General features: G+C 38.0%; 3 protein-coding genes and 1 long non-coding RNA gene across 12 annotated transcripts in view; 2 read left to right on the top strand and 2 right to left on the bottom strand.

The window, feature by feature from the left end:
* The window catches only part of LOC116843447 (rho guanine nucleotide exchange factor 18-like), a 20,367-nt gene extending 16,913 nt beyond the window's left edge, over positions 1 to 3,454 (bottom strand). For 3 of the 6 annotated variants that reach the window (XM_032813840.1, XM_032813844.1, XM_032813842.1), the window contains exons 1-2: positions 3,180 to 3,452; positions 2,688 to 2,795 (exon numbers count right to left, since the gene is read on the bottom strand). In XM_032813840.1, the coding sequence (XP_032669731.1) occupies positions 2,688 to 2,727 (40 nt within the window). In that variant the 5' untranslated portion in view covers positions 2,728 to 2,795; positions 3,180 to 3,452. Of the gene's footprint in view, positions 1 to 2,687; positions 2,796 to 3,179 lie in introns of all 6 variants that reach the window. The other 3 variants (XM_032813845.1, XM_032813843.1, XM_032813846.1) reach the window with 3 other exon arrangements.
* A 1,456-nt stretch (positions 3,455 to 4,910) lies between these two features.
* Positions 4,911 to 8,061, top strand: LOC116843559. The gene is made up of 3 exons (XM_032814027.1): positions 4,911 to 5,155; positions 5,223 to 5,680; positions 5,854 to 8,061. The coding sequence occupies exons 1-3, from the start codon at positions 5,088 to 5,090 to the stop codon at positions 6,138 to 6,140; spliced, it is 813 nt and encodes a 270-aa protein (XP_032669918.1). The 5' UTR covers positions 4,911 to 5,087; the 3' UTR covers positions 6,141 to 8,061.
* Positions 8,062 to 9,038: 977 nt separating this feature from the next.
* LOC116843578 (nuclear pore complex protein DDB_G0274915) lies at positions 9,039 to 21,302 on the top strand. Of its 4 annotated transcripts, none has more exons than XM_032814048.1 (6): positions 9,039 to 9,276; positions 9,699 to 10,220; positions 10,780 to 11,363; positions 12,921 to 13,460; positions 15,333 to 17,828; positions 20,635 to 21,302. In XM_032814048.1, the coding sequence occupies exons 2-6, from the start codon at positions 9,700 to 9,702 to the stop codon at positions 20,796 to 20,798; spliced, it is 4,305 nt and encodes a 1,434-aa protein (XP_032669939.1). In that variant the 5' UTR covers positions 9,039 to 9,276; position 9,699; the 3' UTR covers positions 20,799 to 21,302. The 4 variants fall into 4 exon arrangements, with proteins under 4 accessions (XP_032669939.1, XP_032669940.1, XP_032669938.1 ...); XM_032814049.1 differs by having other exon boundaries at positions 9,039 to 9,339; XM_032814047.1 differs by lacking the exon at positions 9,039 to 9,276 and having other exon boundaries at positions 9,286 to 10,220; positions 20,638 to 21,302.
* Positions 20,857 to 23,351, bottom strand: part of LOC116843580 — a 4,143-nt gene continuing 1,648 nt past the window's right edge. Inside the window, exon 2 of the long non-coding RNA XR_004377898.1 lies at positions 20,857 to 22,568. This is a non-coding gene — a long non-coding RNA (uncharacterized LOC116843580). The remainder of the gene's footprint in view (positions 22,569 to 23,351) is intronic.

Below are 23,351 nucleotides of genomic sequence, written 5' to 3'. Positions count from 1 at the left end.
CTTGACTCTCTCGGCACCCCCGACCCTGTAACCCGTCGCCAACCTTCAACTCGCTGCTGCTGCCTCCTCCTCCTCCACCATCACCACCCTACCGTCGCCGCCGCCGATGTCGGCAATTCTTGTCAGATTTGTATCTTTCCACCCCCGGAGAAAGTTGCGCGGATTGCCCCGAAAGCAATCCCTCAAACGCCACATCCGGATATCTTCGTTCGGGGCTGTCATGAACACTCTCCCAGGAATCCTTACACTTTTGTCACACTAAATGCTTGTGCGAACGATGTTTACCTCGTCACGGTCGGTTAACGTTAACTTGAGTTTAATGAGCTTTTCGCGACTTTCTTGTTATGAAAGAGGACGCAGAATTCGCCGAGAACAGGTATCGATCAGTCGACAGTTGTGGTGATGAGGAAGAAAGAGAGGAACCGGTCGGAATCTCACGTCGAGATTCACTCGAGATGAAGTCCACACTTGCTTTAGTCTACTCGAGGTAGTCTACTCGAAAACAATGTCCCTGTGTCTTTTATCAGGCACTCAACGCTGCGACCGCCCGATTCTCAGCCATCGGAAATGGCGTTGCATAAAATTTCTCTGGTATGAGGCGAATAAAACACGAAATCTGATGGTCGCATTAGCAACGCGGAGTGCGAGAGGTGCATGAATGCGAGCGTGTGTCTGCGTCTAGGCGCACAATAAGTAACCAGATACTTCAATTCGCCGATAAGCGTTTCGTCTTGCACGCAAATGTTCCAATAATGTGTCTCAACGGCACGCGCTTGCCGCCCCTTTGTCTGACAGTTTTCTGTCCGCCTCCTTGCCGCGCCGCGGAAAGGTTTCGCGATCGCCGACGCAAACAACAACCCTTCGAGCGTCATCGGTTACCAGGGGCAATCCGCGAGAGAGACGCGACTGTATTTCACGCTCCAGCTGGCATTTGAATGTAGGCCGCGCGGGGCGACACACACTCCGCGAGTCGATATTATCGGCGTTATTATTAAATGTCCCGGCGGTAATGATTTTCGCGGTGGAACGCCAGCGGTCCCCGAAATGATTGTCCTTTCATCGCGAGAGAGCTTCCTCCTCCTCCTTCCACTCCTCCTCCTCATCCTCCTCTTTCTCCTTCTGCGCGACGGGATCTCGCACATAAGCGATACTTATCGACTTGTGCAGTGGGAAGCCTTATAGCGTTTACGGTAATAATCTCGTCGATGACGGAACAGAATTTCGCGTTTACTAAGGAATAACGGTGCGCATTGCTTTTCCTCGCGCGTCTCAGGGAAAGTTTCAATGCCTCTCTTAAACGCCACGTCGATTTTCGTATCCCTCTTTTTTCTTTCTCCTCCTCTTTTTTCGTTAAAATGTTGCAGACCAGTTGTATTATTTTTCCGTGTGGTTACACCCGGTGCGGAGTTAAACATTACCGTTACCGTTTATTAGATAACTGCGATACTCCGCGATGGAATTTCCGTAATAGAATGTCGCGGCGAAACATTTTACCGCGCCATTTAGCGTTGATACTGTCGCTTTAACGCTAAATGCCGGCGAAAATTCAACACGGGTCAGACGCTTGTCGAGAGATGCTGACTTCGCTCGCGTGCGAGGGTAAAATATAAACGTAATGAAAAGAAAACCAAATTTTCCGCAAGCTTGACCTTCCCACACGTTATAGTTCCTAAAATATACTTAAAACAAAATGAATTCTAAAGTAAAGAGCGCACCGACGACATAACGATAATTTAACTACGCTCAGCCTTTTTTTCCCGGAAATGTTTCTTAACCGAGATAATCTAATGTGCTATTAATAAGCAATATAAAATTGACACAATGTGTGTATTTTAGAATCCAGAGAATGCCTCTCAGCTTGATTTGGTATTGATCACTGCAGGAACATTCTTTTGTTTCTATTCAGACATAAATAGCAATGACATATATATGTATGTATGTATGTATACATATATACATACATATATATATGTGTGTGAACTATATATATATATGTATATATATATACATTTGTGAGCTTCATGCATACATACATACATATATATATATATATATGCATGAAGCTCACAAATATGTGTAAATATAAGACGCATCCCACTCTAGCACACCGCCACATTTATTTCTTCCTACATTTTACTTGTCATTCATTTCACATCATCTAATACTTTGCTTATCATTCGTTCATTCATTTCTGATAAGTGCTGTCTCCTACAATAAAATAATCATCTTCATTCAGTCACACCCAGCACAATATCCTTTGTCCAATAGGGAAATACTTGCAGCGGTAGATGTTCCATGTATTGTATATTTTAAGACTATGACATAATGGCTACTAGATTATTCTTATCATTGTTTAAGATAGGACTGGAGGAAACTTGTGAGACACACAACAGATATTTTTTCTATGTAATTTTCTATGTAAGCACAGGATGTAAGACATCCTGGCTCACTTCATAACGAGCTCTTAAGCAACCGACCTGTCGTCCTTTTCAAAACATTTAAGTTTTTCGCCTAATATCTTTTGTGCATGCACGCCGAATAAGATACTTTGTGAATAAGGACGAGTTTGACTGGCGATAAATACAATGCACTCGCCTACACAACAAACACCTGCACCCCCACGCACTTTCTTTCTTACGACAGACAGAGAAAGCAGAGGCGAGTCTACGGACAACGCGGAGACTCACCGGAGGAAAACGGGGCGAGCACCTCTTGCCGCTTCTCCATCGTTTTCACGTGCCTCCCGGAATACTCACGGCGCACTCACGTTCGCTCTCAGCTCGACAAACCGCAGACTGCAACAGTCAGAAAATCACCTGAGCGACAACGTCGTCGTCAAGCGAGACCGCGGCGCGGCGCGACGCCTCTTTTTCGGCCGCCGCGCACACCGTGGGAACGTTTCTCTCTCAACTGGGGAGACGCGCGCCGACTCCTTTTCCGCGGCGTTCGCCAACGCCAAGATACGCGAATCGCGAGGAAACCGAGCCGAAAAGCCAGACGCGACGACGCGATCGTTTACGCGCGCGTTCAACGCGCTTCGAGGCGCGCACTTTGTGTGCCGTGCAGAGAAAGAAAGAGAGAGAGAAAGAGAGAGAAAGCGAGAGTCCGTATTGACAGGTGGATCGGCCGCGATCGCGATCTCCCGTCGATACCACGCGCAACCCGCGACAGATACGTACCCAAGGCGCGATTATCCCGCGATAGCCATTTAATGTCGCATACGCGTCGCCGTCGACTCCACTGCAGCTCGCTCGCGCGGGGTAACGCAGTCTCGCATCGCCTACCCGTGCGACACGGTCAAGGCACGTCGACCATTTTGTACTGGCCGCAGTGCTGTACATCAAAGGCGGCGTAGGCGAGCCGCGTGTCGCCCCACCGAACATTCGTGCGGATCCGCATCCGCTCGAGTTTTCCCGCTTTCCCGTTCACAGCCTATCCGTCACGCGAACTATGAAGCACTGATCCAACTCACCAATGCGAATCGACCGAATCGCTCGTGTCGCCGCTCGAATTCTAGCGACTTCCACTGAAGCCAGCTCAAACAAAGGATTAGATAAGCAAAGAGCTAGGAGTCGAGAATCTTTTCCCCTAGGCAAGCCTGTGAAAAATCTAACCTTGAAAATATACTGAGATATTCACTTTTCACAAGTTTACGTAGGTGAAATAGATTTACAATTGCCTTCAAGTGTTGCATAATTATTCATTTTTCATTGTCTCATACTAGGGGAAAAATTACACGATTGATAAATAAGATTGAGTGCACGTGAAAATATTTATAATTGGTGCCTAAATGTACGTATGTAAATCCAACACGAGTCGTGCGTTTATACTAGACTGCGATTAGATTCATCTAGGGCAGCGATCACGTAAAGCGGGAAGCATACATTCTTGCATAAAGGCATAATATACAACGCCTAAGAAAATGAACCAATTAAAGTCCTAATTTCTATTGCTAGAATGAAAATGAAGGACTCTATTTAGTCAATTTTTTTATACGTTGTGCATTACGCCTTTATGCAAGGGTATTGACTTCTGCATACAGGACAGTAATGCTTGCCGCGCGGCGGAAGTCCACGCGACAGTCAATCAATATGCTGCTTTCCGTAATAATCTTCTAACTCTTACGGAAAAACAACATATTAATTGGCTGTCGCGTAGCTTTCGCCGCGCGGCAAGCATCACCGCGTCCTGTGTGCAGGAGCCATAAGGTCGTAAAGGTGCAAACCCATGCAGCGGAATAACATAGCGCGGAACGTGAGCGGAACCAATCACGAGCGAAAACTGTGGGACGCTCGTGATTGGTTCCGCTCTCGTTCCGCGCTCCGCTATTCCGCTGCATAGGTTTGCACTAGAGATGCCCGATTCTTAATCGATTCGATTCTTTCCCTAACAAATTAAGGGAAAAAGGATTATTCGTGCTGCTTGCATGTTTAATAATTTTTGCTTTTAAAAAGAGCTGGACGCCTAATCAGACGCTTGGAAGAAAGAATCGAGTTGATTGTCTCGTTTTTGCTTCTTTGAAACATTCCAATATACTTCTGTCTAGTTTTAAATACGAAAAGTGCGAAGAGTGCAACAACACGAATAAGCCTATTTTTGGGGAAAGAATCGAACGATTCAGAATCGGGCATCTCTAGTTTGCACCCAGGGTCGCTATTCCGTTATCCATGTGTCGGTAGGTGTTGTTGCGCAGCTTTTTTATACCGTGGAAAAACTGCGCAACGACGCCTATCGATTTGATAACTGTCGATACGTGGGAAACGGAATAGCGATCCTGAGAATCATATATGTAATACTATTATGATTGCGTTCCGTTTCACATATTATGCGTGCATTCCCTACAGTATACGTGACATGAACTGTAGGTAAATGCGCGCTATACGTGAAACTGAACGCGGCCTATATCGCTACATGAAAGAGAAGTCCGGTCCCAGAACCACGGTGCGGGAATATATATTTCTCTCTCTTTCTGAGTGTATTGTGAACGTTATGCGCATACGTTAGATAGATCATATCCGCCAATGGGAAAATAAAATATATTGTATATTCAGTTGCATATAATAGGTTATATATACCGTACTATAAACATGAGTACCCGGAGATGCTATTTATGCGAAAAAAAAGCAGATGCAAATAAAAATATCAGTTTACACAGGTAAGGAAGCAACTATTCGAGTGAAATTTCGCTTTTCTCAGTGCAAAAAAATAAAATGTTATTTTAGATTTCCAAAGGAACGACAACTTCGCTCAAAATGGTTAAATGTCTGTAAGTTATCTGAAGCTGATGATGTCTCAAAAGTGTACATTTGTTCATGGCACTTCAAGGATGAAGACTACAGGAAAAAAGAAGCACTTGGGAAGTATGTTGGAAACTGGCTACTTCCAGGAGCAGTTCCTTCAATATCAGTACCCAATATCAGTACAAATATCCAACAAGTGTACATCAGCGATGAAGCTGTCAAATATCAAGATATTGGGGATTTGGAAAATATATTATCTGAAGAAAAGATGATCAGCAATGACATGAACAATGAGCCTGCTACAATTGTAGATGTAGAAATGAAGAGTCAACCATCTACATTGTTAAAGGAAATCGCAAAACCCAAAGATAATGACAATATATCATATGTATCAACAGGAAAAAATAGGAATAACAATAAAATTTATGATGACACTGAAGGTACTTGTTACAGTTGTAATATTAATAAAATCCTAATAACTGGAAATGAAAATATGGAATGTGAGAAATTGTACACAAACATCAATGTTTGTTTTTTTTTGTTGGGAATTGAAGAAATTGAAATGAAAAAATTAATGTCTACATAATGTATAACATGCTCTTTTTAATTTCAGGCTTCAAACAAGAGTATATATGCACTCCAAAAAAACGCATAAGTGCAGAACCACGCTTTATATCTGAAATTTGTGTTTCTGACGTCGCAACTCCCAGGAAAGCTAAATGGATAATTGAATTTGTGAAACGGAACAATGCTAAGAAACAGAAACAAATTCACAAACTCCATCGCCAAAAACGGAAGTTGCTTAAACGTATCGCATTTCTGCAAGATATGGTGAAGCATTTAGAACAAAAAGGATTGATGTCTGAAAATGCTGGAGAAAGTTTAATAGTAAAATATTAGACAGTGAATGAGAGTTAGGCCTTTAAAGACATTGGAATAAGTCATTAGGGATCCATAAATTATGTATATAAAAATATCATGAGATATGATAGCAATCTAAATGAAGGAGCTGTTAAGGAGTTTATTTCGTCGTAACACAGTCGAGGGTAAAGACCAAAAATTATACAAAAATTATACAAACAATTTTGATCAATACAATTAATGCCGATCAGTTGAAGTTGTACTTCATACGTTTCGTGCCAATTTCGGCTGTCACGAGTAATAGTTGTGGTGAAAGGGCCACTGAGTTTAGACCTGCAATCAAAGAGAGAGAGACGAGTGACAGTTTGTTCGCATGTTATATCAAGAGGTTAATTTATGTAAAAAGTTAATTACGTTAAGTAGTCATAGTCGAATCTTATTTCAAGATCGTCTTAAGTAATGTCTTAAGATGAGAATACGGCTCTATGATTGATTCATGACATCTTAAGACAGTACTTAAGATGACCTTAAATATAAGATCAGACTATGAATACTGGCCTATGAGATTAATTTACGGTATTACACGGTATTATATTTATAATGTTTAATGTGCCGTGATATTTTCAGAGAAGAGATAAGGATATCACATCAGATAAGTATCGTTTAATATAGAAAAATATATCTAAAGAATGAAGAATTCGAATGCTTTGTGTTGTTTTTAATCTTTGCAGTTACAGATCTAATAGTTATGAAAAAGAAGAAGAAGGACAGAGAATGAGAATAGAAAATAGAGAGCAGACAGGTGGAAAAGAAGGAAGACTGAGATAGACAAAAAGGATGTATGAGTGAGTGAGCCAATATCAGTACATCATTACATACTTTTCTTTGTATACTTTTACAATTGGAAAAGTATTAAGAGGAAAGTAGAGAGGGAGAGAGAGAGAGAGAAACAGGAAATAGGGACCACTATTTTCTTTATAGAACAATATTTTTATTTTTTTAGAATATTTTTTTATTAAAACAATAAATTAACAACATATTAACATCATATATTTTAAAGAAATCCGTCTTGCAGTATGTCAGTCAGCTGAGACTTGGAGCAGCTATGCAAGGAGGTGTATTTCGCTCAGGACAGCACTGCTTTTACGATACCGATTTTAGTGACCTACAAGAGTAGCAAAATGAATAGAAAGTGTGAAGAGAAATCCAATGAGAATCTAAAGTTTAAACACTTATGGAAATATATAGATATTTATACTTACAAAGCAGTGCTGTCCTTTGTTTCAAAGACTTTCATTAACTTACGTTATGTTTATGTTTGCATAATCTCTTTAAAGAAACAAATTACAAGACTGAATTTTCAATAATTCTAATTTTTCCAATTGCAGTATGAATCACTAAAAATGTTAGAAGCTAATATTTCTAAAACTGAACGAAATATAAAATTCTTGTTTTCTAGTGACAGTTTGAAGCATGCATAATATATTAAGGGACGATAATTCGATATCAAATAGTCAAAATAAGAATATCAATAGTGCAAAATAAGAATTTCATATTTCGTTTAATGTCACAAATATTAGCCTGTACTGAATACTCGTAATGACATTCTATATATTTAATTTGTTTCTTTATAAAATTTATATTATTTTTAATATACTATTCTTTTATTTATTATTAATTCTACATTCAAGTTATTGAAAAATTTTATTTAAAATGTATTTTACATTTCCAATATTAACACTTCGTAAACAATCATATTTTCTAGACATACATTACAATATGAATGTCCGAGATCTTGGCAACTTTAAATTGCTACAGCTTTATTGAAAATCTATATTGTTTATAAATTTGTTTTCTATATAGAAAAAGTAGAAAATATACAGTGTACAAATAAAATAAAAACCAATATTCGTTTGGATCTCACAGACACAGATTGTATGTGAAGCCTCATACGGCACAGTAATGTTGAATCAATGTTGAAAGAATGTTGAATTGCAACAATATTAATATTGCAGCAACATTGAGAAACATTGAATCAACGTTGCATAAACCTTGATATAATATAAAAATGTCTGCGATTGTTAATTTTTCCTTGACATTTAAACGTCTTATTTATTCTTATTGTTTCATACTAAAAACTAATTCCTAATTTTCTTATGTCTTATAACTGCTAGAAACCGAGAATTGTCAAACACACTCTAAAACTTTCGTGAATCCTCTCTCGATAATTTTGAATCTGAAGCGGTATGCCACCACCTATTCATCCTGACTGCGTTGCTTAAGGAGGGTTTCTACTTTGTTGGCCAGGAAAAATGGGTAATTTTTTGGAATTTATAGAAAACAAACTGTTAAAGATAAAATTCTAAAATTTGGAATACATTTAAATTTATCTTAATTAAATATAAAAAAAATCGCTACGACAATTTAAGTAATAGACAAGCTGGGTGGGGGGAGTGTGCGGTGAAATGAGATTGGCTGTCGTGCGGACTTCCGTCGCGCGGTAAGCATTATCGCGTCCTGTGTGCAGGAGCCATTATAATAGTTTACTATGATTGATCAATTTTTAAGGCGTAAAGGGACGTCTACATTGGAAGTAAGCAGTAAGAAGTAAGAAGTAAAAATAAGAATTGACCAATCATAGTTGATTATTCTTCTCACATTCGACTGTGATTGGTCAATTTCTTACTCTTCCTACTTCTTGCTATTTACTTCCAATGTAGACGTCCTTTAAGTCAAATCTCCGAATGTAGACCAATGGTTAGTGCATGCCGATTAGCTATGAGGGAACTCTAAATAGAGAGATTTCCTGGCACATGAATCCCACAAGACAACAGTTTTTAGTATCACTTCGTAATTGCGATGAATTCGCAATGATTGCTGCGATAAAATTTGCGAATTATTGCGACCGATATTATAGCTATTGTAGATAAGCCTTAAATACGCGTACTCGGAGGCTGCGTTTTTTTTGGGCGCTTACGTGTTGTAAGCGTTATTCTATCTTTATCGCTCATTTAATGCGGAAGAAAGATAGAGTGACGCTTATAAGCGCTTAAAGCACGTGAACGCCCAAAAGGAACGCAGTCGAAGAGTATTGTACAATTTCCAACAGCGCGGCGTAGTGTGACTCAACGGCGACTCAGGCGACCATTTCCTCGCGTGGAACGTTCGATCAATCGTAAGTGCCGATGTATCGATGACCTCATCGTCTGCCCGCCCGCGGCAAGTTCGCGCGGCTGCGGTGAGTGTGCTCTTTTTAAATATGGGGAGGTTACTTTTTTGAAGTAATATGTGGAACCTCGGTAACCGCGCTGCCGTGGTGTTGATCTGTGTGACGTGCGGGTGCGTGTTGGTTTATAACGCTTGGGGCGCGATTCTCGCGCTCGTTCTGTCGTTGCTATTGGTGGTGTACGCGTGCTACTCGCTACTCGCCAACGACAGCCTAGTGTCTCCGCAGGCTTATTACGTACTTGTCTACCTGCGGGAGGCGATAGTCGAGCTACACGCGGCATTGGATTCCGCAGTCAGCTACGTTAGCGGATACGTGCGTAAGTTCTGGCATAGCGCGAGCCGTTATTACCGTGACCGTTTTCCATTCAGGATGGACAAGCGACGCAGCAGAGATAATAAGAGTTATCAGCTCAGTAGCGACTCTTACACCACAGCCGCTATCAGGACTAGGGACTCGGTGACGCCGACGCCGTCCTCGTTGTCGACCAGGTTTAGCCCGATCGATCAATTGGGCCAGATCCGGCGTAATACTTATCAAGCTTCACGTCAAGCCGATACGACGTACCACAGGTTTTGCCCAGTCGGCGACCACGAGCGTTCGCTTCAGCTCATTTTAGGCAAGCACACCTCTACACCAGTGTTCCGACCTGCCGACAGAGATGACTTTAGCAATGGTGATATATGTCTGTCACCTGCCAAGACTACTTCACCTTTATATACTCAAAGTCATAAGCTGAGCCATGGTGAGAATATCACACAGTTCAGCCCTGATGGCTCTCCCTGGGGTACTAGTATCAGCCCCAAGATGCGCCCTAGGCCAGCAGGCATGAAGACAGTCCAGACAGTTGCTGGGCCACTATTGGCATCTACACGATACAATATTGATCCAAAGTAAGTACAAACTTCTCTGTATAATATATTTACCTATGTTCAAGGATCTAATGCTATATAATTTCTTGCAGTTAAGACTCTTGGTCCTACTGTTACTGAAACCTGGATTGATGTCAAAAGTAAGAAAACACGTGCCAATTTTTTGATATCTTGCGTATCATTTTCAAATAAAAAGATATTTATATGAAATTGCATGAGCGTAATAAGTGAAATATCAAAAAAACTATCCTTTTCCCTTGACAGTTAATAGATAGCGTTCAAGTTAATATGGCAAAATCATGAGAAAAGGTTAAAAGGAAGGTTGAGTGTCACATTAATTTGAAAGTTATTTATTGGCAGTCAAGAGAAAAGGATAGTTTTGATAGAGCATTTGATAAGTATACTTAAGAGCTGAAGTATTCTTTCAATACAAATATCTTTATTTGAGGATGACACGCAAGAATTCTTGCCATGTGTTTTTTCTATTTCTGATGTCATCAATCAAGGTTTCTACAGCAGTGGGATAGCTAGGGGTCTTAAAATTGGTCACTTTGCGTGATTCTTGTTCTATTAATCATAGGCTGTACACAGATGTGTTATCACCGGGACTTACAACAAGGCTGACTAAGTATGCTACAGAAGCAAAGAACACATTAACCCACCAGTCGCATTATGGTACAGGACAGTTCCCCAAAGTTAATCTCCATGTTAGTCCTATTCCTTTGGTGAACACAAAATCGACAAAGTTGAGGATGCCTGTAACAGTCAGATTGGCACCACCAGAAGTTACAAGATACTCTCCACCGGAAAGGCAGAGACTTCTGTCTAACATTCGTCATGCGCCGAGCAACAAGTCAACCACGAGCGTTGTCCAGGTCTTGAGAGATATATCGTTGAAACGACACGCGTCGAGGGAAGATGTTACCTTTGATGTGGCTAAGAAGCAGAGGACGGAAGATCTCTTCGATGAGGAGACAGAAATGGTATTAGAAGAGACCAAGCAGAAACGCAGCAGGGACGATTCTAAATCGGACGAGGAACTTTCTCCTCAGAATATTTCCATCAGACCTGCCAAGAAACGAACAAAAACGCAATCTTGTTACGATATCTTAAACTCCTTGAGCTCCAGTATCCATGTTTCTTCTGGTATAAAGAGGAAAGCAAGTGAGTTATCGCGTTTTATTACATATGTATAGTTAATTGCAGAAAATGGTTTAGACCAGGGTTGGGAAAATTATGATACTCTATATCTATATGTAGACAAAATGAATAATGAATGTCTTTCCATTTGTGGGTATCTATCTATGGATGTCATTTAAAGAATATATGGTTTGCCAACAGATTAATAAAAAAAATTTTAATTTTTCTTCAATCTTTATGATCTTGGTGTCAAAATTTATGATCATTATTTCCTAAACAAATTGGAGTCCGTAAAATTCTTTGGTTAGATTCTTGACTACAGACAGTTTAATTTATCAATTTGTCACATAATGAAATGAAAGTTTCGTGCGATTTGTTATCTCTTTTAAACTTTATATTTATAATTAATACTCAAAACATACATGCAATATAACTATTTTATAATTTAATTACTTTTTCTTGTATGTTTTAATACCTAATTTGCAATATTTCTTATATAATTTACATTGTCTATATGAAAAATATCCATATATATATTACATAGAAATAATCTGTATAGATGTAAACTTTATGAGATTTATGACACAATTTTGCTTCAGAATGAAAGCGCTCACTAAATTTAAAATCATTATCGACGGGCTTATACGGTAATAAGATAATTATTAATAATAAATAATAATCGTTTGCATATAATGTTGTATCCCAAACGAATATTCTGATCACTCATCAATTTTTATAAAGTTGCTAAATACTTGATTCCTGGCCTAGTCTATCATATCCGACATATTTTCTCTCATCTCTTCGACAGCTTTCTTAAAAAATCGATTCAGTAAGCCAACAGCACACCTCCTACAAATAATTATTGAAACAACTGTAAGTACCAAGCTGTGTAGAAAAAAAGGATCCGGAAAAATTTTAAAATAGCGCAAATCTGCAGATATTTATTTTATTGCGTTATTATCTTATGATTGAGACTCTTTTATAATCTGTGAAAAAAGAAATGTGTCCAAAAATATTGATCTTCAACAAAATTATAGTAGTTTAAAGGCGCCTGAGTCTAACGGACTTAGATTGTACTGTATGTTCAAAAAATGTGATTGTGCGCGAAGGGACAATTAATAATATTATTATTGCGCAAGCTCATCATATATATATACAGCAATGACTCTCAATTTGGCTGTTGAGATCACAATTTCATTGTGTATAAACAGTTTTGTAACTAAAGCTAGACCCAGGCGCCTTTAAACTACTATAATTTTGTTGAAGATCAATATTTTTGGACATATTTCTTTTTCCACAGATTATAAAAGAGTCTCAATCATAAGTCCGTATTAATAGTCGTATTATTTGAAACTCGTCTCAGATGAGATGCTTAGGTTTCAGTTTTGAGTTAGACGTGAGTTTTCAACTGAATTACGATTGTGAATGTAATATAATTAAAAAAAATTCTCATCTAACTCTAAATTCAGATCTCACGTAAGACAAGTTTCAAATAACGGCTATTAATATGGGCCTAAGTGTACTACATATATCATTACATGACTGTATATAATTTTTATAAATATTATTTGTTCTCCACAGTTGACTTCTCGCGCAGCGGAACACCCGATTTCGAGAAGCATTTCAAGTCTCTGAAAAGCACACAGTCTAGTAATTCCCGTTCTCTCAATTCGCCACAGTCTCAAAACTTAGATATAAGTCATAGTCATAGACCTGAAATTAAAGAAATATACTCAAGAAGTCCCGAGACTCTCACCTGCGACAAAATCCAAGAAACTCTTTTGACGAAGGGAATACTGAAGACACCTAATAATGAATCTAAATTCAAATTGAATAAACCAGTGTCAACGGTCCACAAGAATACGAAAAGCGTCGAAATTAGAGGCGACGCCGAGACCGTTGCACCAACAAAGTCCGTTAAATTGGCGGATAAATTGTTTATGAAAGACGAACCCGAACGGAATGAATGGTTGAAGTTACTAGTAGAAGAACAGGGCAGTGTAAAGGCTACATTTGCGAAGAACAACGTGGAGGAGATAAAAAGAGAGGATATACGGAATATGAGGCAAACCAGTATGAAAGCGAGACTCCAAAGTATGTTCGATGCGATATCGGGAAAAGGTACGTATCATAATCTATTTCACACTAATAGAGTAATTTTTTTAAATTAAGTTTAATATTAATGACCTCTAAATATTTAACTTTGTTAAATTAAGAGTTACGTAAGCAAAAACTAGCTGAATTAAAAGTTAAGTTAAAATTAAATTTAAAAGTAAAAAATTATTAAAATTAAAAGTTAATTGTGTAAAACATGGATGCTTTTTACATGATTAATTTCTTAAGCATAGATTAAATTTATGTGAGAGAATATGAAAAGGTATAGTCTTTTATATATAAGAAAATATCAACTGTTTTGTGTTCAGGATTTCATATAAGAAAAAACACTGGTACTCGAAAAGACAAATTCTATTGGTATTATTTTTTATTCTTTTTATTTTATTTGTAAACAGTTCAGAATATGATTTTAATCTTCATGAATTATTTTAACTTTTATAAAAGAAACTAATAAGCTAAAGATAATGCATTTTGGGATAATTAGTTTAAAAGTTAACTAATTTAAAATTAATTAAGTTAAGTTAAAAGTTATTCATTTTTTTAATGTCTAATTTTAATTTTTAACTTAAAGGTTATTAACTTCTTAATTTAACTTTTCATTGATTAAATAATTATTGTACAATTCTGCTAAAATATAAGGAAACCTACAATAGTGTACCTCGATTTTTCAACTGAAAATATTACAATTTTAGATATACTTTACAAGTTTTTAAAATTTTTGAAAAATGTTATGTTTTTAAATATACTCTATTAATTGCAATTTATTTTTATAACATTGAGATTTTTTATGTTCAAATAGATTACTTCAATATCTTATAATATCGTGGAATCTAAATTATCTATATTATATATAAAGTATATATATATTCGTTTGTGAAACTAAACGTATCTTTTCGATGAAGTTAGGAGGACGCATGAGATAATAAAAATTCCGAGCCACTGCTTACGGACTTATGTGACAATCGATTGTAACAAAAACTAATATAACAATACATGATATAATTATTGACCCTTTATTACATTCTTATCTGATAGATAAGAATATAATAAAGATACTTATCTTTTTTTTAAATTTTCTTTCTGAATTCTTGCATTTGTGATGCCGAGTGTCTCACATACGCTTATTAATGCTATTCAGTTTTTATCTAAAAGTTTAAATCTAAAAGTTTAAATCTAAAGGTTTATCTTAAGGTTTAAATCTAAATTGTCAGGCACAGGTTTGTGAGTAGTAGTTTGCAATCTTATCATTTGATGTACATACTAGCTACACTACACTTGAAAAAAATGCGTTCAAATTGTTTCGCAAACGGATGTATCCTATGAAATTAGTTGCTTGAGAAGAAATTAAAATAGTTGAGTGTCAAAAGGAGATATTTAGAGAAATGTGAAAGATTATGTAGAAAGTTTTGTACTCAGCAAAACATTATCTTGTTTGTTAAAATTATAAGGCGCAGTGACATTTGGAGATGATAAAGCAGCATAATTTTATTTGCAGTAGGATACATATAACATAAACATCGGTATAAAAGCTATCACGATATTGCTATGAATTAATAGTTTAGCAGGAGGCTTTACCTAGTGAGTTTTAGAATAAGTAATAATATATAAATTTACAAAGTTTGAAAAAATCCAAGATGGAGATGTTATAGTGCATATTTACCTTATTATTTATTAAGATTCTAGTATATATCGATATCTTGGAAGCTTTTATTGGCATTGATACTTCTCACACACTTTTACTTAACGCTATTGTGGATTTCCTTGTAAGTGAATAGATAAGTAAAGTAATAAATAAAGAGATAGGCAAAGCCTCTACTCCTTTATAAAAACATCTTGGTTTGACTATCTCAAGCATTAACTTCGTTATCGTGTTTTCAGCGGAGAGCAGAATTAATCCAGACGTCGTGATTCAAGCGGACGTGATTCAGGCAGATGTGAACGAGGTCGCGCCAGTCGTTACATCCTCACAACCCGGTAGTCGTGCAACTCTCAACTCCTCGACTACTACGACCACTGTCAATACGACACCGATTTCAACTGCGGCCATAGTGCCGGGTGGCACGCTCACGTCGAAACCCGATACAAAGCCGGCCGCGATTTTCTGCTTACCGAATCCAGCGTCGTCAGCACAATCGAACGCGCCAACGATAATTACTCCGGAATCAAAAGTAGCGAACGTGAAACCTAAGATAAACGCTCAAGCGAAAATCGCGACGACGACGGCCGTGAGCACAGAGTCGTTACCAAAAGACCTGTCTTCAACTTCGAGCGCAATAACGCCGATGCCACCGACGTTTGTTTTCGGGAAACAGGTTACGGAAACGTCGCCAACTGTGACATCGAGCACGTTGCCGAGCTTTGGAGCTCACAATGTTTCTAACAGCATTCTCGAGACGTCAACTGTTGCTACCACCGCGACGCCTACTGTATCAACGTTCACCAATTTCCTTAGTATTGATAAGACGCCATCGACCTTGGCGTTCGTGCCTATAAGTTCCAGCAGTGCGCCAAGCGGCAAGGTCGAGACGAATAACACTGCTACCACGAGCGCGAACGCTATCTCGTTCATCACGGCGTCAACGGCGAATACTCAGGCAAGTTCTATGTTTGCTTTTGCCACCAGCAAGCTCTCTGCGTCCACTGCGACGCCAAAGCATACTTTGGCATCGAACTTGCCGCCTCAGTTCACCGGAACGACGTCATTACCAACCAGCATAAGCATGACCAATATCGCCGGTTTCACTAGTATCGCGAGTAATGTATTGAACAGCATCGCGACGACGACAACGACATCTGCGCCCGCACAGATGCCGTTGTTCTCTTTCGGAGGAGGTAGTATTGCTTCGCAACCTCCAAAGTCATCAAGCATATTCGGGTTGGGTCAGTCCGGTGGTAATATACAATCCACGAATGCTTTCGGAAACATCGCGAATAGCCAGGCGACGTCGTCGTTGGACACGAGTAAATCTTTCAGTTTTACGTCGAATAACTCGGCGGTGACTACGACTAATAGTTCATTCAGCACGACTACAACTATGACCACGACTGCTACGCCAGCATTTGGGCTATCTAGCACGCCTACGTTCACTTTGGGCACGTCTGCTCCTTCTATTCCATCCGTCATTAAGCCTCTATTCGTGTTTGGCACCACTAGTGTCACAAGTGCGACATCTACGCCTATTACAATTGCCAGCGGTACCACAGCCTTTGGTGCGATGAGCAACAATACTGTGGCCGCGTTTGGAACAACCACCACAATCGCCACGCCGCAATTTGGGACACCTGCGACCACCGCTTCGCAATTCGGAGCGCCTACGATCAGCGCTCCGCAGTTTGGGACAAGCGCGACTTCGCGGTTTGGAACACTTACGACCAGCGCTTCGCAATTCGGTCCAGCCACCACATCCATATTCGGTAACACGTCAGTTACAACTACAACAACAACGAGCATCTTCAGCACAACCAACAGCCAAACGGTTTTTGGCGCCAACACGTCAACGACGGGTACCACAAGTATATTCAACTCTCCCATGGCGGCGTCGATCTTCCCCGCGACGACCAGTGTACTCTCGGCAGACAGCACGGCTGCTAACAATCTGTTCGCCGGCAAAGCTAATGTCAATACTAACAATTCGACCACTGCGTCGGCAATGTTCGGAAACGTCACGGCTCCTATTTTCGGGCAGACTAAGCCTTCGACGTCCTTCAGCACGGCTAACGCCAGCATATTCGGCAACACGTCTACGTCGTTGTTCGGCGCGACACAGACCACAAGCGCGCCCACCTTCGGCATCACCAATGTCTCCACCAGCAGCGCAATTACGTCCGCCTTCGACAGCAGCGTGAACAACACAACGTCTGCGTTCGGTAGCGCATCCGGGGCAATCACGACGAACGCACCACAGAACACGAGTGTGTCGGCTTTCGGCAGTACGAACAATATGTTCGGTTCGACTGACAACACGTCGACTCCCCTCTTCGGAGCGAGTACCAGCGAACCAGCTGGCAGGGCTTTCGCCTCCACGGCCAACACGAGCGCCTTTGGCGGGCAGAATCCCGCGAATCTCACCTTCGGCGTTTCAAGCGGCGGCAGCGGCGGCGGTACCACTTTCAGTGACAATAAACCTCTCTTCGGGACTATGTCTTCTACCTCGGCGGGTACCTTTGGCAACTTGTCCCTAGCGACATTCGGCGCCGAGAACGCCGGCAACACGAGCAACAACGCAAGCGGCATGTTCTTCGGGAACAATCAGAAGGACGGACAACAACAAGCCGCTGGCTTTGGCTTCGCGTCCAACTTCAACGCAGGCAGCAACAACCCCACTACTGCGTCGCCCGCGCCGTTTCAATTTGGATCCACGACTACGAAGCCAGGTAATCACCACTGATTGAAAGTCGGTAAACGATGTATTTTCCGGCCGATTTTCGGAAGGCACCGTCTTGTGTTTTTCTCCTTGTCTTGTCGCCTCGCACGCAACTTACGAGTTGTTCGAGTTTCAGGTATGTCTTTATATATCGTGCTATTGGATATAGAGAAGTAAGAAAAATAAGATTTGTAGAATCTTTCTTTTAAAGATGCAGTATATCTTATCAAATTTTTATTTTTATTGTGAATATTTGTTTTTAATCATTTTCCATCCAACGTTATCCATGAGATTCTATTACATTTTTTGTTTTTTAAGTGATATCCAGGTAAGTTTAATAGGAATAATACTTCATGGATGACGTGGAGAACTATTGAAAACAATAGTGACAGGGCAAAGAGAAAAACGCGAGGTGGAGCCTCCTGAAAATCAGCGGAAATCGGGGGAAAAATACCAAGTTTTGGGAGAATATCAATACTCAGAGAGACAAGAAAAATTTTACAGCGACCTTATTTGTCAACTTGTCAAGGTTGTATCTTTTATGAGCGGCGGATGACATAGTACTCTTATTTATCACATAAAATAATGAAATAAAAATGCGAGAAGAATACGAAAAATATTAAAATTTGTTCAAAATGCACACTAAGAGCCGACCGTTCCAACCTCTTGGTAAGCTACTTGACAGTTAAGTCATGTGTCTGTTTCCGTTTTTTTTCTTCAAATTAGATAGAAACAGACACATTATTTAACTGTCACCAGCTTACCAAAAAGTTGAAACAATCGGCCCTAAGGTCTATATTAATAGTTCTTACTTGAAACTTGTCTTATTGAGACAAGTAAGGTCGGAATTTAGAATTAGATCAGAATTTCTTAATTGAGTCATATAATACATGTGACATATTTGTAATCATAATTTAACTCACAAAGCTCAAAGAGTTTACATCTAACTCTAAATATGTACCTGAATATCTGTAGCAAATTTCAAATAATGGTTATTAAAGCTCTTGGTTACTCGCTGTGGAATTCTAGATTGATGACGTCAGAAGCGAGAAAACTCATATCCAAAATACTTGCGTGCTATTTCCAAGTAAAAAAATGTTTGTATGAAAGAACACTTCTAATCGCTTAAGCATATTTGAAAAATGCTCCAAAAACTTTCCTCTTCCCTTAATAGTCAATAAATAGCTCTAAAATCAACGTGATTCCCTTAATAATCTATAAATAGCTCTAAAATCAACGTGACATGCAATTTTTTTCTTAAACCTATCTTCATTATTTTGTCACGTTCATTTTTATTTATTTTATTATCGACTATCGAGAGAAAAGGATACTCTTTGGAACATTTTGCAAATAAACGATCTGAAATGTTCTTTCGTATAAATATCTTTTTATTTGAAAGTGGCATGCAAGAATTCTCAGTTTCTCATTTCTCGTTTCTGATGTTACAATCCTATTTGGCCGCGGTGAGTATCCAGGAGCTTTAATATGGATCTATGTGATGTAAATTACAATTTAAAAATAAAGTATTGTAAATTCTAGTAAATTCTAGTAAATTTGTCGCAGCATCAGTATAAGAAATTTATATTATTTTATGACGGAAATTTAATGATTAATTCAACACAGTATATTTTCTTCAAATGTAATTAAAAAAAATTATAAAGTTTCCATCATCAATTTGTCTCTCGTTGTGATAATTACAAAATTACGAAAGCCTATCTTGGTTTTAAGTTAGTGCAAAAGGTTTGTTAATTTTCTGTTAAATTCTCATAGACAATTTAGATATTAAAAGGGAAATATGAAGCCTCGTTGATGCGTAAAAAAATACGAATTGATATCCATTTTATTCGTAAAAATGACTAATCTTTTAAAGTTGGATAAGATTTTTATTTTATTTAATAAACAAACGGCAAATCTTCTTGGCACCTAATACAATCATACATGATAAATTAATAATTAATGATAACAAATTAAGTATTGGTGATTCTAAATTGGTGATTAGGCTATTAGGATTAGATTTTAATTTGCCTAAAGCTGCGTTTTTAAATTTCATATAATCATGAAAGTCTCTCTGGGCACGTTTATTACATGTGTGATTCGTCGATGTCTCACGAAGGACTAAAATCACACATAAACAGATAAAATCACTCATAAACAGATAAAATCACACATAAACAAATAAAATAAACAAATGAAAGTTCAACGCGTCAAACATGTGTGACGCAGATAGCGACTATTAGAAATTGTATAAGTCCCGATAGCAGAAAACGTTTGAAGATAATTTAAAACTCTCCAAAATATCCTAAGAGTATTCAAAATGGACAAAATGGAATTTTTGACCTATCTAGAATAATAGAAGAGAACGACCGTCCAATATAATTTTTTTTCAACCTTCCTTAGAAAGGAAATTATACTAGGCGCTTGTTCTCTTCTATTGTTCGCAGAACAATGTAGCTCCAAAATTTCTGTGTCCATTTTGAATACCCTTGGGATATTTGGGATAGCCTTGAGTAAGTTTCAATTTTTTTTAGATCAATGTATAAAAAAAAATATAGAATGATTTTGTGGCGGATGATTTCTTAGAAGAACAGTGAAAATATTGATTAATGTGAATGTAATCATGGGGATAATTAAGGCTCGTCAAAACTGCAATTGATTTCGGGCACGAGGAATAAAAATTAAAAATTTTCATGCCGCGAGAATTTTCCTTTTTCTCTTTTCCTCTTGCCCGTGTAATTGTTCGTTCGAACATTTTAATCTGTTTACGTTAATTATGGATGTAACTTATTATTAACGTTAATTATGCATTGAATTTTCAGCAGCAACGGGCTTCAATTTCACCGCACCCTCGCCGACTCCGACTATCAATTTCGGGACATCCGGCACGCCAGCCTTCAATCCTGCAACCCCGGGTATGTTCAGCATCGGGACTGGATCCAGTGCGCCGCGATCTAGATCAATTCGCACAAGGAAGCCGAGATGATGGAGAATGTAAACGTCGCGCTTTTGGGCGCACAAATTTTCGTTGAAACACATTGGAATGTTTCTATTTGTTTTATTTCTCACTTCTTAGAAATGTACAGTCGCAAGCGCGTACATAATCTTCGACACTTTCTTTTTTTATATTCCTGGTGTGAAAAAAAATAATAAGTCTCGCAGCAAATTGCACACACACACACAATGAAAATAATAAGTAACATGTACCACGCACTGTTCATTAGTGCTTGCAGTACGACAACTCCATCGAGTGAAACTCGTGTGTAAGTAAATGTTCCTCCACTTATCTGACAAAATGTATCAGTACGTTAACATTGTAATTGCAATTCAACGAATAAGTGAAGTGTGTTTGTGTGTATATGAGTGTGTATGAATGTGTGTATAATGTATTGAAATAAAATGTCGCTCATCATGTAACGAAAGTATCAGGGCGATTGTGCATCGATTTATACGACCTGCTTTAAATATATTCCAAGCTGTTGAAACTCTCTTTCCTGTTGAAGCTGTTGAATCTCTTTTTCCCTCTCTCTTTGTATCATACACTGTAAAAGTCTCGCACCGCGTGACTAAAAGGATAAAAGGAAAAGTCGACGTGTTCGTCTCTCTTCTAAAAGTTGTACACAGAACAGCACAAGAAGCTCTCTCTCTTTTAACATGTAATAAAACGAAATTATTAAGGTTTTTCAATTGTGTCTAAGCAGTAATTTGTGACGGCAATAGTTCCATGTTAATGTCTACAAGCAAATCTGTACAGTCGGTTCGCACATCTTTTATCGAAAGAAGCTGCAATACTACGGTTTATTTCGTAACGAACATGTAAACGCTTCAAGTTTCCAACGTTGCAGGTTCACTCGATAAAAATATGAAAACCGATTTGCAACTGATTGTACAATTAAAAAATACTAATAATTTATTTTACCACACACATGTTAAAGCTATTATAAATGGTCTGTGTACGTGAATGTGTTCGAATTACTGTAAGGTGCGAAGTAACGAAATTATAAAGCAATTAGTTACGTTGATACAAGTTTAAATCATTCAAACAAATCGTTCATACACTGTAATATTGATGACAATTGAATTATATGTAAAGAATAAGAATATTCATACTCTCTCACACTGCACATGTTTAATTATAATCTCACCTTGTAAGCGCTGTTGAAGTCTTCATCTCTCGCAACAGTGCCAGGAGATAACGATCGTCAACGTTTACATCAAATTCAAATTTTTTTTCGCTGAATATATCGATACGACTAACGTTTTTCTTTCGTATATATTCACGTATACCTGAAAGTACTAAATATTTCTGTTATACGAATATATTTCTTACATTTCTTATATATTATATATTTCTTCGATGTATAGAATAGCACAACATTTTTCAAGATGATTTAAGATATGTATAGAATATTCTGAAACCCAAGAGTATTCAAAATGGACACAGAAATTTTCTATGCTATCTGCGAACAATAGAAGAGAAAATATAATTTCCTTTATACTAGGAAGGAATGTTGAGAATAACTATATTGGACGGTCGTTCTCTTCTATTATTCTAGCTCAAAAATTCCTGTCCATTTTGAATACTCTTGGGATATTTTGGGAAGTTTTAAATTACCTTCAAACGTTTTCTGCTATCCGGACTTATACAATTTCTAGTAGTCGCTATCTGCGTCGCACATGTTTGACGCATCGAACTTTCACGAGAAATTAATATCATATATGTGTGAATATCATATATATAGCGAAAATTTTTTTTCTACATACACATAAACAAGATAAGTTCATTTTAGTCTATTATATCAGCAAAATCAAGGTAGTCTATGAGGACGGTTCACAAAATGAACCGTAGCGAACACGTTACTTTCAGAAGAAAGATAGATATTTCTCGATTTTTCTTTCTCTTTGTTTCACAGTTTGCTACTAGCGTTATACGTTCCTTACAAAATGAACCGTAACAAATGTATTATCTCTAGAGAAAAGATATTTCTCGATTTATCTTTTTCTCCGTTTCCTACGTTCGCTACTAGTGTTACATGTTCGTCACTGTGTGACGCTAGAAAATGTTTTATCATGTTTCCACATTATCAAACTAAGTTTGTTTTATACAATTACGTTTAAAAAATTTATACATATATATGAGGTGATCTTTGAGGGGAGAGTCCTCTAAAAATCGTAGTAGCGAGCGTGTTAAGATAATATATAATCACGTGTTCCGAGATCCTGAGGTTATTTAGATTTTTTGTGCTACAGGGAGTGTTTCGATAGTATAATATATTTCAAATTAGGTATCGTACCATACCCCAAACAGTCTGAAATATATTTTAGAGAGACATTTAAAAAATATCTAAAACAAGTAGAATTTCTTTCAGATGTTTCTAAGATGTCTTTTAAATATTTATGTTGTGTAAAATATTAGAACATATTTTTTCCATGTCCACATTATCAAACTAAGTTTGTTTTATACAATTACATTTAAAAAACTTATGTGCATATATATATATATATATATATATATATATATATATATATATATATATAT

Source organism: Odontomachus brunneus, unplaced genomic scaffold (assembly GCF_010583005.1).
Source record: "Odontomachus brunneus isolate Ranch 3 - 2012 unplaced genomic scaffold, Obru_v1 Obru_scaffold_033, whole genome shotgun sequence".
In the NCBI taxonomy this organism is placed as follows: domain Eukaryota; kingdom Metazoa; phylum Arthropoda; class Insecta; order Hymenoptera; family Formicidae; genus Odontomachus; species Odontomachus brunneus.
The sequence above is the reverse complement of the archived record's forward strand: the minus strand, read 5'-3'. Positions and strand labels throughout refer to the sequence as shown.

Bases quoted from the DNA above. Each gene is read 5' to 3' on its own strand.
- LOC116843559 (XM_032814027.1), top strand. From the start codon at position 5,088: ATGAGTACCCGGAGATGCTATTTATGCGAAAAAAAAGCAGATGCAAAT. The intron at 5,156-5,222 runs GTAAGGAAGCAA...ATGTTATTTTAG, and splicing joins AAAAATATCAGTTTACACAG to ATTTCCAAAGGAACGACAAC. The intron at 5,681-5,853 runs GTACTTGTTACA...TTTTAATTTCAG, and splicing joins AATTTATGATGACACTGAAG to GCTTCAAACAAGAGTATATA.
- LOC116843578 (XM_032814046.1), top strand. From the start codon at position 9,388: ATGTGGAACCTCGGTAACCGCGCTGCCGTGGTGTTGATCTGTGTGACG. The intron at 10,221-10,779 runs GTAAGTACAAAC...TATTAATCATAG, and splicing joins CGATACAATATTGATCCAAA to GCTGTACACAGATGTGTTAT. The intron at 11,364-12,920 runs GTGAGTTATCGC...TGTTCTCCACAG, and splicing joins TGGTATAAAGAGGAAAGCAA to TTGACTTCTCGCGCAGCGGA.